This window comes from Pteropus alecto, unplaced genomic scaffold (assembly GCF_000325575.1).
Source record: "Pteropus alecto unplaced genomic scaffold, ASM32557v1 scaffold98, whole genome shotgun sequence".
Taxonomy (NCBI): Eukaryota; Metazoa; Chordata; class Mammalia; order Chiroptera; family Pteropodidae; genus Pteropus; species Pteropus alecto.
This window is the reverse complement of record NW_006443570.1, coordinates 1435043-1447668: the sequence shown is the minus strand read 5'-3', so window position 1 is coordinate 1447668 and position 12626 is coordinate 1435043. Positions and strand designations below refer to the sequence as shown.

Below are 12626 nucleotides of genomic sequence, written 5' to 3'. Positions count from 1 at the left end.
ATGAAGAATAAAACTTGCAAGGCTTTGCTGAAGCTATTTCATCTTCTTGGAATATTTCTTCTTTCTTATCAGCTCTGCAAATTCCTATTCATCTGTCAAAACCCAGCTAAAATGCTTCCTTCTCAATGATATCATTTCTGAAAAACGGCCCCATTCATATATAATTCCTCCTAGCACTATGCTCCTAATTTAGCACACTCTACTATATCACAGTTATTTACTTCTGTCATCTCCCAGTTGGAATACAGGTGCTCTGAAGGTATGAGCTATGATATTTACTTTGTTATCATGGTGCTCAGCACAGGGCTGGGACAGAGGACACTAGTAATAAATGTTTGTTAAGTGAATGAAGGCTTCTCAATGACATAGGGGCATATAATGGTTCTTTAAAAATATATACCTTTTGACTGATGTTGTAAAAAGGGAGAAATATTCCAAAGAGATCATAGTTACACTTGAAGAAAGCCTTATCTATCTATCATCTATCTATTTATCTATCTATCAGTCATCTGTCAGTCATCTATTAGCTGCATTCTTTGGTTAAAAAAACCTCTGAAATACAGTGTTTTAAAAGATCATGAATCGTGTCCAAACTCTCTAAAACTTCCCCTTTGTTATATTCATAGAGGCACCATGACACCAGTTTCACTTTTTTTCTAAAGGTTAGGAAATGATTAGTTAAATTGCCTAAGACTACAAAGACTTTCTAGAGAAAACTAGTGCTCAATATCAGTTGACCTCTGTTGGAAGTTGACTATTCTGGGCTGTCCATTCAACAGGTATAGGCAAAATACAATCAACCAGGACCCACATATAAAACCTGTAAAAGAAGAACAATCACATTCAATTTTCAGTGCCAGTAGAAAGAGGTTTATTTTGGTACATGGAAATAACAAGGTATAAGAAAATCTTTGCAAAGGTATATAAGAGAAAGACTTCATTGGACTTCAGTGTCTGAGGGGTTAAAATCCATGGCCGCACAAGTGATGGAGACAACCTTCAAATTCCTTAAGCATGAGGAATAGATGTCCTGAAGACAAAGGGAGGGGTGTTGGAGGAATTTAATTTATTAGGAGATTCTGAGTGAATTCATTTGGAAAGAATGGAGTTTGGATAGAAGTTAGAGTGTGGACAGAGAATTAGTAGAACCGGAGTTTGCTTGTAGGAGCCAAGAGATGGATTCTCTTGAACACTCTATGTTTTTGAAAAGATGGGTCTGCATCTATGGAGAGATAGGAGAGGAGGAAGTGGTATGTTCAAAGCAGATTCAGCAGCAAGGGATGGCACAGCACATGGGGCGGGGGCAGGTGGAGATGACACAGGTGGGGCGATAGCAAGTGCTCTGGCAGCAGACCCGGCCACAGACTGGGCGGAGGCAGCAGGAGGGGCAGCAGCAGGGGCGGCAGCAGCTGGAGCCACAGCAGCTGGAACCACAGCAGGAGGGGCGGCAGCAGCTAGAGATGCAGCAGCTGGGCCTACAGCAGCAGCTGGAACCACAGCCAGTGGGGCGGCAGCAGCTGGACACACAGCAGCTGGGCCTACAGCAGCAGCTGGGGCGGCAGCAGCTGGAGATGCAGCAGCTAGGGCGGCAGCAGCTGGAACCACAGCAGCTGGGACGGCAGCAGCTGGACACACAGCAGCTGGGGCGGCAGCAGGTGGTCCTGCAGCAGGTGGTCTGGCAGCAGCTGGGGCGGCAGCAGGTCTCCTGGCAGCAGCCTTGGCCACAGCCCTGGTCAGAGCAGACGGAGCCACAACAGGAGTTGACCATGGTGTCAGAGGGTGGAGGTTCTGGGTGGGTTTCCAAGAGAGTGTGGTTCTTGAATCTGGGAATCTCCTTGGTCCACACCCCACTTTATACCCTGCTGAAGAGCTGCTATCACTATGTCATTATTTCCTTGTTATTATTTACCCTTCTAGAAAACGTCATCATTTAATTACATAATTGTGTGTTTCTAGTTAACTATTCCCAAATGGAGAAAATAACAGTTCTTTTTCTTGGTGAGCTCCTGTGTTTCCAATTGAAAAACATCACATTTCATACTTAGTGGGTGTCACCTTTGTTCCTGGAAGATGTGGTGTGTTTTACAAAGCACTCGTCACATGACTCTGACATTTTGTTTTGGAATGTGGCATTCCCTTCTATCTGTACACTGCTCCTTGAAAATCATGAGGAATTTTCTTATAATGCTAATGTATTTTTTGTTGCCAAAGATGAAGGGAACATGTGCTGGTCAGGTGAAGTATGACCTATTGGGAAGGAGGGTGTCCCATCTATAATGAGGATGACTGACCCTGTGTGGGGCATCTTGAATGATTAGGGAGATAGTTGGACTCCCAAGGAAGTTTCAGACTCTGCGTTGGATTGTATTTCACTGTCTCAAGCTGAGGTACTTAGTTTTCACTACTTTTAAATAGTGAAAACACACTTTTGCTGTATGTCTTCTGGGATAGGCATTAAGAGTGGGAAATTTTGATTTATCTTTTGATTGTTAACCTTGCCAAATGAATATTTTATTACAGAAGCATTTGTTATGCATAAACAATATTTAAAATGATTAGGCCTTCGATAGCATGTATCCATGACAAAACTGAAGCTATCCAACCTTGGGCACATCATGAGAAGGAGGGTTCTTCGGAAAAGACAATAGTGCTGAGAAATATAGAAGGCAGCAGGAAAAGAAGAAAATTAAATAGAAGATGAATTGACTTCATAAAGGAAGCCACAGGTGTGAGTCTGCAGAAGCTGAGCGGGGCTGTTAGGACAGGACAGTGTGGATATCACTCATTCCCAGGGTCACCAGCAGTTGGAGCTGACTCAACAGTGTGTAACACACACAACATGCATCCAAGACAGTCTGTTGGGTACATGGAGCATAACAGATAATCCCTCTTTCCTGTAGGTACTTGAATAAGACATGCATAAGAAACAGAGTTTGGCAACAATTAAAAGAATAACAAATTATTTAAAAATTTTTTCAATTACAATCAATATATATTAGTTGCGGATGTACAACATAGCGATTAGACATTTCTATAACTTATATAATGATCACCCTGATAAGTCTAATACCCATCTGACACCATATATAGTTATTACAATATTATGAACTATAGTCCCTATGTTGTACTTTACATCCCTGTGACTGTTTTTATATCTGGCAATTAGTATATCTTAATTCCTTTCCTTTTTTCACCCATCCCCCTGAGTTTCTGTTTTGTTCGTTTTGTTTGTTTATTTTGTTTTTTAGATTCTGTTTTGTTTGTTTATTTTGTTTTTTAGATTCTACATGAAAGTGAAATCATATGGTATTTGTCTTTGGGGGCAGGTGGAGATGACACAGGTGGGGCGATAGCAAGTGCTCTGGCAGCAGACCCGGCCACAGACTGGGCGGAGGCAGCAGGAGGGGCAGCAGCAGGGGCGGCAGCAGCTGGAGCCACAGCAGCTGGAACCACAGCAGGAGGGGCGGCAGCAGCTAGAGATGCAGCAGCTGGGCCTACAGCAGCAGCTGGGGCGGCAGCAGCTGGAGATGCAGCAGCTAGGGCGGCAGCAGCTGGAACCACAGCAGCTGGGGCGGCAGCAGCTGGACACACAGCAGCTAGGGCGGCAGCAGGTGGTCCTGCAGCAGGTGGTCTGGCAGCAGCTGGGGCGGCAGCAGGTCTCCTGGCAGCAGCCTTGGCCACAGCCCTGGTCAGAGCAGACGGAGCCACAACATGAGTTGACCATGGTGTCAGAGGGTGGAGGTTCTAGGTGAGTTTTCAGAAGAGTGAGGTTCTCGAGTATGATCTGTCCTTGCCCTCTGTTGCTTTTATACCCTGCTGAGGGGTACTGTGACCAGGGATACAGGACTCTTCCTGTTGTTTATCCTAATTGAAAAGCAGTTAGTTTTAGTAAATAGGATAATTGCGTTTATCTGGTAAATATTTCTATTTATAGGAAAGGCACCACTTCCTTTTCCTGTTGAATTATGAGCTATTCGGTTTGGTTAAAGCTAAGTGTATCAACTCCCATATTTCTCCCTTTGTCAGATGTGTCTTTTCAGGTAGACACATTATATGACATTGTTTCATTGGATTTCACAAGTGTTGATTTTCCATTTATATATTTGACTCTAGGATAATATGTTGAGAATGGATTTTATGATGACTAAATCTCCTCTGTTGTCAAAGAGGTCAAGAACAAGTCATATATTATGCTGAGCAAAGTAAGTCAGATAGAGAAAGATAAATACCATATGATTTCACTTATATGCAGAATCTAAGGAACGAAAAGAACAAACTAATTAAAAACAGCCTCACAAATATAGGGAACAATCTGGTGACCACCAGAGGGGAGGGGGTTTGGGGCTGGGAGAAAGGGGTAAAGGGTCAAAAAAGTACAAATTAGTAGTTGATAGATGGTCACGGGGATGGGGAGCATGGCATAGGAAATGCAGTCAGCAGTGACGTAATGGTTATGTGTAGAGCCAGAGGGAAGATAGAGTAATAAAGGAGATCGGTTCATAAACTATAATATACATGTCTAACCAATGTACTATATATTTAGAACTAAAACTAAAATAAAATAAAGTGCTAAGAAAAGAACAAGTCATAGCAAATGCTGGTAGTAAAATAGGATGAAAGACCCATCTCAGAAGGCGGAGTGGAGGGGGGAGGGGGCGATGCGGGCGGTGCTTAGAGCCTCATGTGCAGCAAGGAGCACTGTGATCCCTTTGGATTTCCTGGATTGTCAATGAGGATCCTAAGGAAGTTCCTATCTGTGTTTTTCTTATTGAACATCTAACTTGAAATAGTTATAATGCAATGATTCACTACTTTTAAGTAGCAAAAACACATTGATTGGCTTGATGGGTCCCTTTTAAAATTATTAAATTATTATTGACATGATCTTCAGAGATAGGATATTATAAAGGAGTATTTTTATCTTATTTTGGTAGGTCAGCATACCCAATGGAATATGTATAATTGAAGTGATGTTGAAATATATTTTTTTATATTCTGAGCTATTGTCTCTCAAGTTATGTTTGAAATATAAGGGTTAAACATTCATCTCTGTCCCACAGGCACTTACTTAAGTAAGACCTGCAAGACCCATACATAGGCAACTATTAAGATTAGTAAACAAAATAACAATTATGTATTTAAATCCACATACTTCTTATAAAATATGATGTAATACTAATAGTTACTATTTTTAAGTGCCTATTATGTGTCAGGAATTTTTTGAGTCTTCTGTAATTGTTATGTTGTTTACAATGCACAAGGATTCTGAGGTAAAAACAATTTTCCTTATTTCTTAGACATGAGGTAATTGAAGTTGAGAGTTTGAAGTCACACAGTCAGTAGGGAAGGTGGTTCTCTCCTATCCTAGGATGTATGAAGAATAATAATCCCATGTCATTTCTCATGCTGTTTCATTTATGTAAATATGCTTTCTCCCTTGTCAACTTGGCATACTCTTGCGCATCCTTAAAGTCCAGCCCAGATACCAACTCATCTCTAGCTAATATATGTTTTGATGTCTACCACATTCAAAATGAATCCTTACCTCCTTTTTGCTCCAAGATATACCTGTGACTTAGGATATCACAGTTTATTATAATTGGTTTATATCTCTATTTTTCCAATTCTTCTATATACCCCATGAGGTCAGAGGCTGTCTTATTTGTATTATAAATATGGTGCCTAGCAATTGCCCTGAATTAATGTTAGTTGAGCAAACGTGGGATTTATTGAAAACATGCAGCATTTACTCACACTTTAACATACTATAGGTAATCAACATGGATGGAGAAGAGAAGAAAGAGCATTCCCCAATAGGGGCAAGATTGAATAGAGGTATATTTTGGCTTTAGGTGGAACAAATGCCTTGTCTAGGTGATATGTGTAGGAGAGTCGAGAAAAATAATAGTCCACTGATTGAATGAGGAGAATTTAAGTATATTTTTGAATGTATACAAAGAGAGTGAATATCACATCATCACAAAGTTGGGAGAAAGATGTGAATAAATATCTGGATCTTGTAATATTATTTGTCTTGAGGTGGATGGAGTGACAGGAAGAGGGAAGAAAATTTAGGTGTGGTTGAATCTAGGGTGAGAGATGAATACTGTCTCGTTTGGTGACAATGAATGTGGTAACCAAAATATTGATACAATAGACATTTCAAAGAGAGTCAAAATAGGCAGTAGAGGTATAGGAGATCCTATCATTAAAGAGGACTCATAATTTAATATTTTTTCAATTGCAACACAATTTGTGAAAAGACAATCACTTATAATAAAAGAAATACATAAAAAAAAACTCAACATAAAGTAAAAAGACAAATGGCTAGATAAAAAAAGAAAAACAATTTGCAATTTATACCAAAGAAAAAGGGCTAATGTCCTTAATATATAAAGCATTTTAAAAATTAGATTAGAAAAAAGGCCAAAACTCTGATGGAAAAATAAAATGCAAATCTTTCCTCACCATATAAAGGTTCACAATCTTATACATAAGAGTAGAAATGAAATTATGTGAGACAGCACTTCTCACCTGTAAGGTTGTCAACAATTCAAAATTTGACAACATTCTTTGATAGTGAGACTATGTAGAAACAGGCATGCTCACGCTTTTCTAGTGAAGATTCTTTGGCTTAACTATCCCAATTCTGTAAATTATCTAAAAGCTATGAAGCAAAAAATATGGAAAAAAATGTTACACGAGATTATTTATAGCAGCGCTATTTGTAAAAGCAAAACAAACAAAAAATACTAGATGCAATTGGAGTATTCTTCAATAAGGTACTGGTTAATAAACTCTAGTGCATCCACATAATGGAATAACATTCAGCTGTGAAAAGGAATAGGGAATAGCTCTGTATGCTACTATGAAGTAATCTCCAGGAACTATTATTTTTTAAAATTAACTTTCATTTATATTAATTTGAAAAAATAGTTGTCATAAAAAAAGGATAGGTTATTAAGAGATAATAAAGCAGGTGGAGAAAAATATGCAGTGTTTTACAATGTCTAAAAGACCACGGAAACAAATATAGAGAATATATTTGTTCACATTACATTAATTTTCAAAATAATGAAAGAATAAAGAAAAGGTGAGAAAACACAAAAGGGGGACTTACACATCCAACCAAGATGGAATAACAAAGACTGGATTTACCTTCCTGCCTGAAACAACTAAAAACAAACAAACAAACAAAAACCTGAATGAATGAAAATGAATGAAACTGGTTTTAGACATAGACTGTCAGGCAGAGGAGAACATTTGTGCCTTGAGAGGAGACACAAATGAGGTGATCCCTAGGATTGCCTCAGTTTATTTCTTGAAGAGAGTTTCTAGGGTGCAGCTTTGAGAGGAAGAACCAGGTAGAGCTTGGTAACCATCCTGACTTGAGATGATGGAGCCGGGACAAAGGAGGCCAAGACAGCCGGAACTCACAGGGCAGAGTACCAGAGAGAAGAGAATTGCACTGAGAACCCCAGAGATCTGCAGAAGCTCTACCTGAATACTGATCAGTGCACGTGTGTGCAGAAACTATCCAAGGACAGAGAAAGACTCCCCCAACACTCAATCCCATAAAGGGCAAAGGAACAATCCTTGGAGCTGATGTTCATGTTCTCATGAGCTGGAATGAAAAATCTGGTAATCCACGAAGTATTAGATAGAGAATTCTAAAAAGTACTGCATCAGAATGGGGGAGATTTTTCTTAGAGTAAAGTCTATTCCAGTCCCACCTCATGCAGTTTCTAAGCAAGTCTTGAAAGGATCGAACTGTTAAGTAACTTAGTTGCCTTCCAGAACAGGTTTTCCAAAGTTTTTCTCTAATTTTTATCCATGAATTTCTAAGAATGTCTATTTTGTCTAATGACTGAAGAAACTGCCAATGAAAACTAAGCTGTGACTAAGGTGGTCCAGCCTCTTCTTTAAAATGGACAAAGCCATGTTGTCTGTCCTACAAATGCAGGTAAAAAACGTTTGTCCAAACTGCATAGAAAATCTTAAAGGAGAGTACCATTACACTGAATTCCTGTACAAGGAAGTGCTGCTTTATTTTGGCATAGAGTTATAACATAGGAACATTTGGAGAATAAGAACCAGAAAGGAGAATCTTTTTTGGACAATTTAGGGAGAGACTATAAAAATGTGTAATCTAAGAATACTGAAATCAAAGTTCATTGTCTTGAACTTGATGATCTGGTACCCAAAAATTAAGGAAGAGGATCTGGGGAGAATTTGTTGCTCAAAACAATAGTTGGCATGTTACAGTCAGATTCACACTTAGATAAGAGGGAGAGGTCCAGAAGGAGTAGTATTTGGACTGAGACCAACATGTGCTCACAGTGTCAGTGGGCTCATTAAAATCATGAGACCCAACTCATTTGAGAAACATGAGCCTGTCCTAATGGTCAGCACAAAAGGAGGGTCTATGTCTGTGAGGACAGAAGTAAACAGAGATGGTTCACACAGGGCAGGGGACTCAGCAGCAAGAAGAGGTGCAGCACATGGGATGGGGGCAGGTGGAGATGATACAGGTGGGGTGATAGCAAGTGGTGTGGCAGGAGACCTTGCAGACGGGGAGGAGGCAGCAGCTGGAGCCATAGCAGCAGGGGTGGAAACAGCTGGAACCACAATTGCTGGAACCACAGCAGCTGGGGCAGCAGCAGGTGGTCCTATAGCAGGCAGTTTGACAATAGCCTTGGCCACTGCCATGGTCAGAGCAGATGGAGCCATAACAGGTGCTGACCATGGTGTCAGAGGATGGAGGTTTTGATATTAGTAAAAGAGCGTGAGCGTAGTGAATTTGAAAGTCTCTCTGCTGAGGCTGCTGTGTCCAGGTCCTGGACCATTTTTTAGTTTATTTTCCTAAAAAAAATATTATTCTAAAATTAGATCATCGTGTTTTTCTGGTAAAATATTTTAAGATGAAGAAAAATAAGTTTTCCTTTTCTGGAAAGGAAGATTTCCAGATTGTTAAAATTTTCCAATCTGGTCTTTTCCAGAATCATCATTCTTATTTTCTTGTTTGTCAAGAGGGCCCGTCAATTGATTTAGTCACTGGTATTTACCTGCGATCTGTGTATCATTCCTTGATGCCATTTGGACTAATTATTCTCATCATGTCAAGATCTCTTTGATGTCAAAAGAGAAGCAGAATTATAGTAGGGAATAGAAAGAAAAAGGTTCATCTGTGAATTACCTGTGTGCAGTGAGGAAGACAGATCCTATTTGTGAGTCATAAATGTTCATTAGATAGTGGACTCTCTAGTTGCTTCAAAGTATGTGCTAAGTACTACTTCCTGTATTCACTTTGAAACTGTTGGCAATGACTCATTGTTTTTAAATATTAAAAGTTGCTTGGAGGCAGCTTGAAGGGACTCTCACTGCCCAATACGGAGTAACGTAAGCACCAAAATGAATAATGGCAGTGATGGATTTTAACTCATTAAATAAGAATCCATGAGTCCATACTGAGACTAATTTCATAAAAAGACTTTTTAAGGAAGATGAGAAAGTTATGGCAGTAAAATGTCAACTAATAAATATAGAAGAAAAAAAAAGTTACAAAATCATAATTTACAACCCTCACAATAAAACATGATTCAAGTAAATATCATCAGTGGATGCTATAACTATTGAGTGAAAGTTTGATGGGGAATAGGATATTTGTATACTTTCTAAGTAGTTCTCCATCGATTATTTATTAATTTCAAAAGAAAAGATAGTAACTTTACAGTAGAGAAACTTGAGAATATAACCTTAACAACGGGATCAAATTAGCATCATTAATAATGGGGCAAACTGACAAGTGTCTCCTTACATCACACACTGAAAGGACACATCACTGTAGTATTTTTTTCAGAATGCATCACCTGAATCTAATTATGAGGAAACATCAGGCAAACACAGAGCAGAGAATATTCCACATAATGACTGGCCCATTCTCTTTAAAAAATGTCCAAATCATCTAATATAAACATAACTGAAGAAGTGTTTCAGATTTAAGGAGACTAAAGAGACACAATACCTAAATGTAATACATGGATATGGATAAAATTTCTCTATAGGACATTATTGGTACAACTGGCACCATTTAGATATTAAATGTATGTTAGCTAATAGTAATGCATCATCATTTAATTTAATTTATCTTCATGCTGGGGTTATGCAAGAAAATGTCCTTAGTCTTAGGATCTAAATCTATCTCTGTCTAAATCATATCATTTCCTTTCTTCTTACCTACCTACCTACCTGCGTACCTACCTGCCTGCCTACCTACCTACCTACCTACCTGCCTGCCTGCCTACCTACCTGCCTACCTACCTACCTATGTATTTATTGGAGAGAAGCAAAATGTGGCAAAATGTTGAATCTAGGTGAAGGCTATATGGAATTAGGAGTCCTTTCTGTTACTCATGGCACTATTCTATAAGATTAATTTTTTTTTTCAAAAATAAAAAAAATATCAAAAGGGATTGGGGTTGAAAAAATATTTTTATTCATTGTTAGTATATTATGTAGTTTGTATCTTTTGGGGGAAAATACTAAAATATATAATAAATTTTACTCTATAGGAGGTACTACTGTAAGAACTCTTTTTTATATTTCTAACTAACGCAGTAAATCTTTCATCTTCCTGGGTCTCTGAAAATACAGGACATCTGGCAACATGGCTGATTAAGTTCATATTGGCAGATCTACCTTCTGGCACAAGCAAATAGAAATGCTTGAAAATCTTTTTAAAATATTTTAATTACATAGATGAGCTTGAAGAAAAGAGAAGAAAAATTCTCATTTTCCAGATTGGAAAAGGGAACTCAAGCTGCCAACAGTAGCTGATGTCCTGTGGCCTGTGAAGGTTTGGTATCTGGTTAGTCTCTCAGAATTGGAAGCTGGTAGTTAAAACCCGCGTGGGTACAAGAAATGGGACTTCAAGCTGTCACAAGGCAGGCAGGGTTCAGGGTAAAGTTTATATTTTTAAAAGGACACCTCATAAGTAAATTAGAGACAAGAAAACCTTAATCTGCCCACAGGGGATTGTAAGTGGTAATCGAGGCTCCTATGAACATCTAAATCACAGTAACATCACCAGGCTTTTTAATTTACACTCTATGCATAGTGAAGGAATCTCAAGGTGAGAAACTATGACCAAATAGTGAATGTTCTTGGAATCATCAGCAACAAAAGCAAAAACCACAGCACATAAAAATAACTCCTATAAAGAAAAACTTAAAATAAAAAAGCATCAACAATGAGGAAAAATGAACCTCTGAGAAAGTACACAAATTGTATGGGATTTCCATAGGGAAAAATGCTATAAAATATACAAGAAATAGTCCACCATAAGTAGCATAGTAGATATAGGAAAGAAGTGTATAAGCTCCAAGAATTAAGATGATTAAAGATTCTGAAGGAGACTATAAACAAATTAGGGTCCAAAGAGATTCTTGAATCTGTGGCTTGAAGTTTTTCAATAGTTTTGTCAAACTGTACCCCGCTCCACACTATCTCTGCTTTTATAGCTTCTGCTTTATTCTCTCCTCTTTCTTCATGGGACTCCAACTTAACATGTATGTTAGACATTTTCAGTGTGCTCCATATGTGTCTTATGCTCTTGTCTATGTGTTGTTTTTTTTTTTTTTTTTTTTACCTTTTTTCTTTCTGTACTTCAATGTGGATGTTTTCTCCTTCCAATTTGCTCTTTCTCTCTTCTGTCTAATCTGTTCAATCTAACCTTCTATTCTGTCTAATCATTTATTAAATTCTGAATTTCAGTTTTTGAGTTTTTCAGCTCTAGAATTTTCACCGAGCTTTTATTTATTTTTTTAACAGATTCTAGTTCTCTGATGAAATTTATCATTTTTATCTATTATCTCATATATAAAACAGTTATTCTAAAGTTAGTTTTAATAACTATTAATGGATCACCTTTCAAACTATTTCTATTGTCTTTTCTTTACCTTTTGCCTTGTTTTTAGCCATTTGGTCCTTTATGTTCTGGCACACCTGGTAATTTTTTTTTGAATGACAGACATTATATATGAAAAACTTTAGAGGCTTGAGGTGATTTTATCTTCCACCTGAAAAGATTTAATTTTCTTAGCCCATGGGCCCTCAAGCCTGCCTACATAGGTCAGTTCTCAATGCTTAAGAAGAACTGTTTTCTTAATTTTCTCCAGTTCTCATAGTTATCTTCATTGAGAGATTTGTGTGATACCAGCTGCTTTGCCATAGCTACAGTTAGAATTCTGTTCTTTAATGTTTCAAGAAGCCACTCTGTTTTGGACTCTACACTCTACTAGTTGTCTTCTCTTCTCTGACTAGTTCTTCCTAGCCCCTGTGGTTGCTGTTGCTCCCCTTTCAGTTTACAGATGTTGGAGTTTCGCATAGCTCAGGTCATAGATGTCCTCTCTGTAGACAGTTAAGTTCCTGTGACCCAGGAAACCACCTACAGAACCGTGGCACGAAAACCCACTTTATATTGTAATTACTTCTCTACCAGTAATGTGTGAATGCTTGTTTTTCTCCATTTTTATTAACACAGTGATACACATGAGATGGAGGTACACAGACACACATATATATATATATGTGTGTGTGTGTGTGTATGTGTGTGTGTGTGTGTGTGT

General features: G+C 38.3%; 2 protein-coding genes across 2 annotated transcripts; both read right to left on the bottom strand.

The window, feature by feature from the left end:
* Positions 1-1267: 1267 nt before the first annotated feature.
* Positions 1268-1768, bottom strand: LOC107196592 (keratin-associated protein 4-11-like). Its single transcript, XM_015599155.1, has one exon. It carries the CDS (start codon positions 1766-1768, stop codon positions 1268-1270), a length of 501 nt encoding a protein of 166 aa, XP_015454641.1.
* Positions 1769-3322: 1554 nt separating this feature from the next.
* Positions 3323-8746, bottom strand: LOC102895373 (keratin-associated protein 4-7-like; the record flags this gene model as incomplete). Its single annotated transcript, XM_006924652.2, is given in 2 exon segments — positions 3323-3672; positions 8470-8746. Coding segments are annotated over 2 exon segments (627 nt in total), but the record flags the coding sequence as incomplete, so codon positions are not given.
* Between the last annotated feature and the right edge of the window lie 3880 nt (positions 8747-12626).

What these genes read in the sequence shown, in the direction of transcription:
- LOC107196592 (XM_015599155.1), bottom strand. Translation starts at nt 1,768, where the DNA reads ATGGTCAACTCCTGTTGTGGCTCCGTCTGCTCTGACCAGGGCTGTGGC.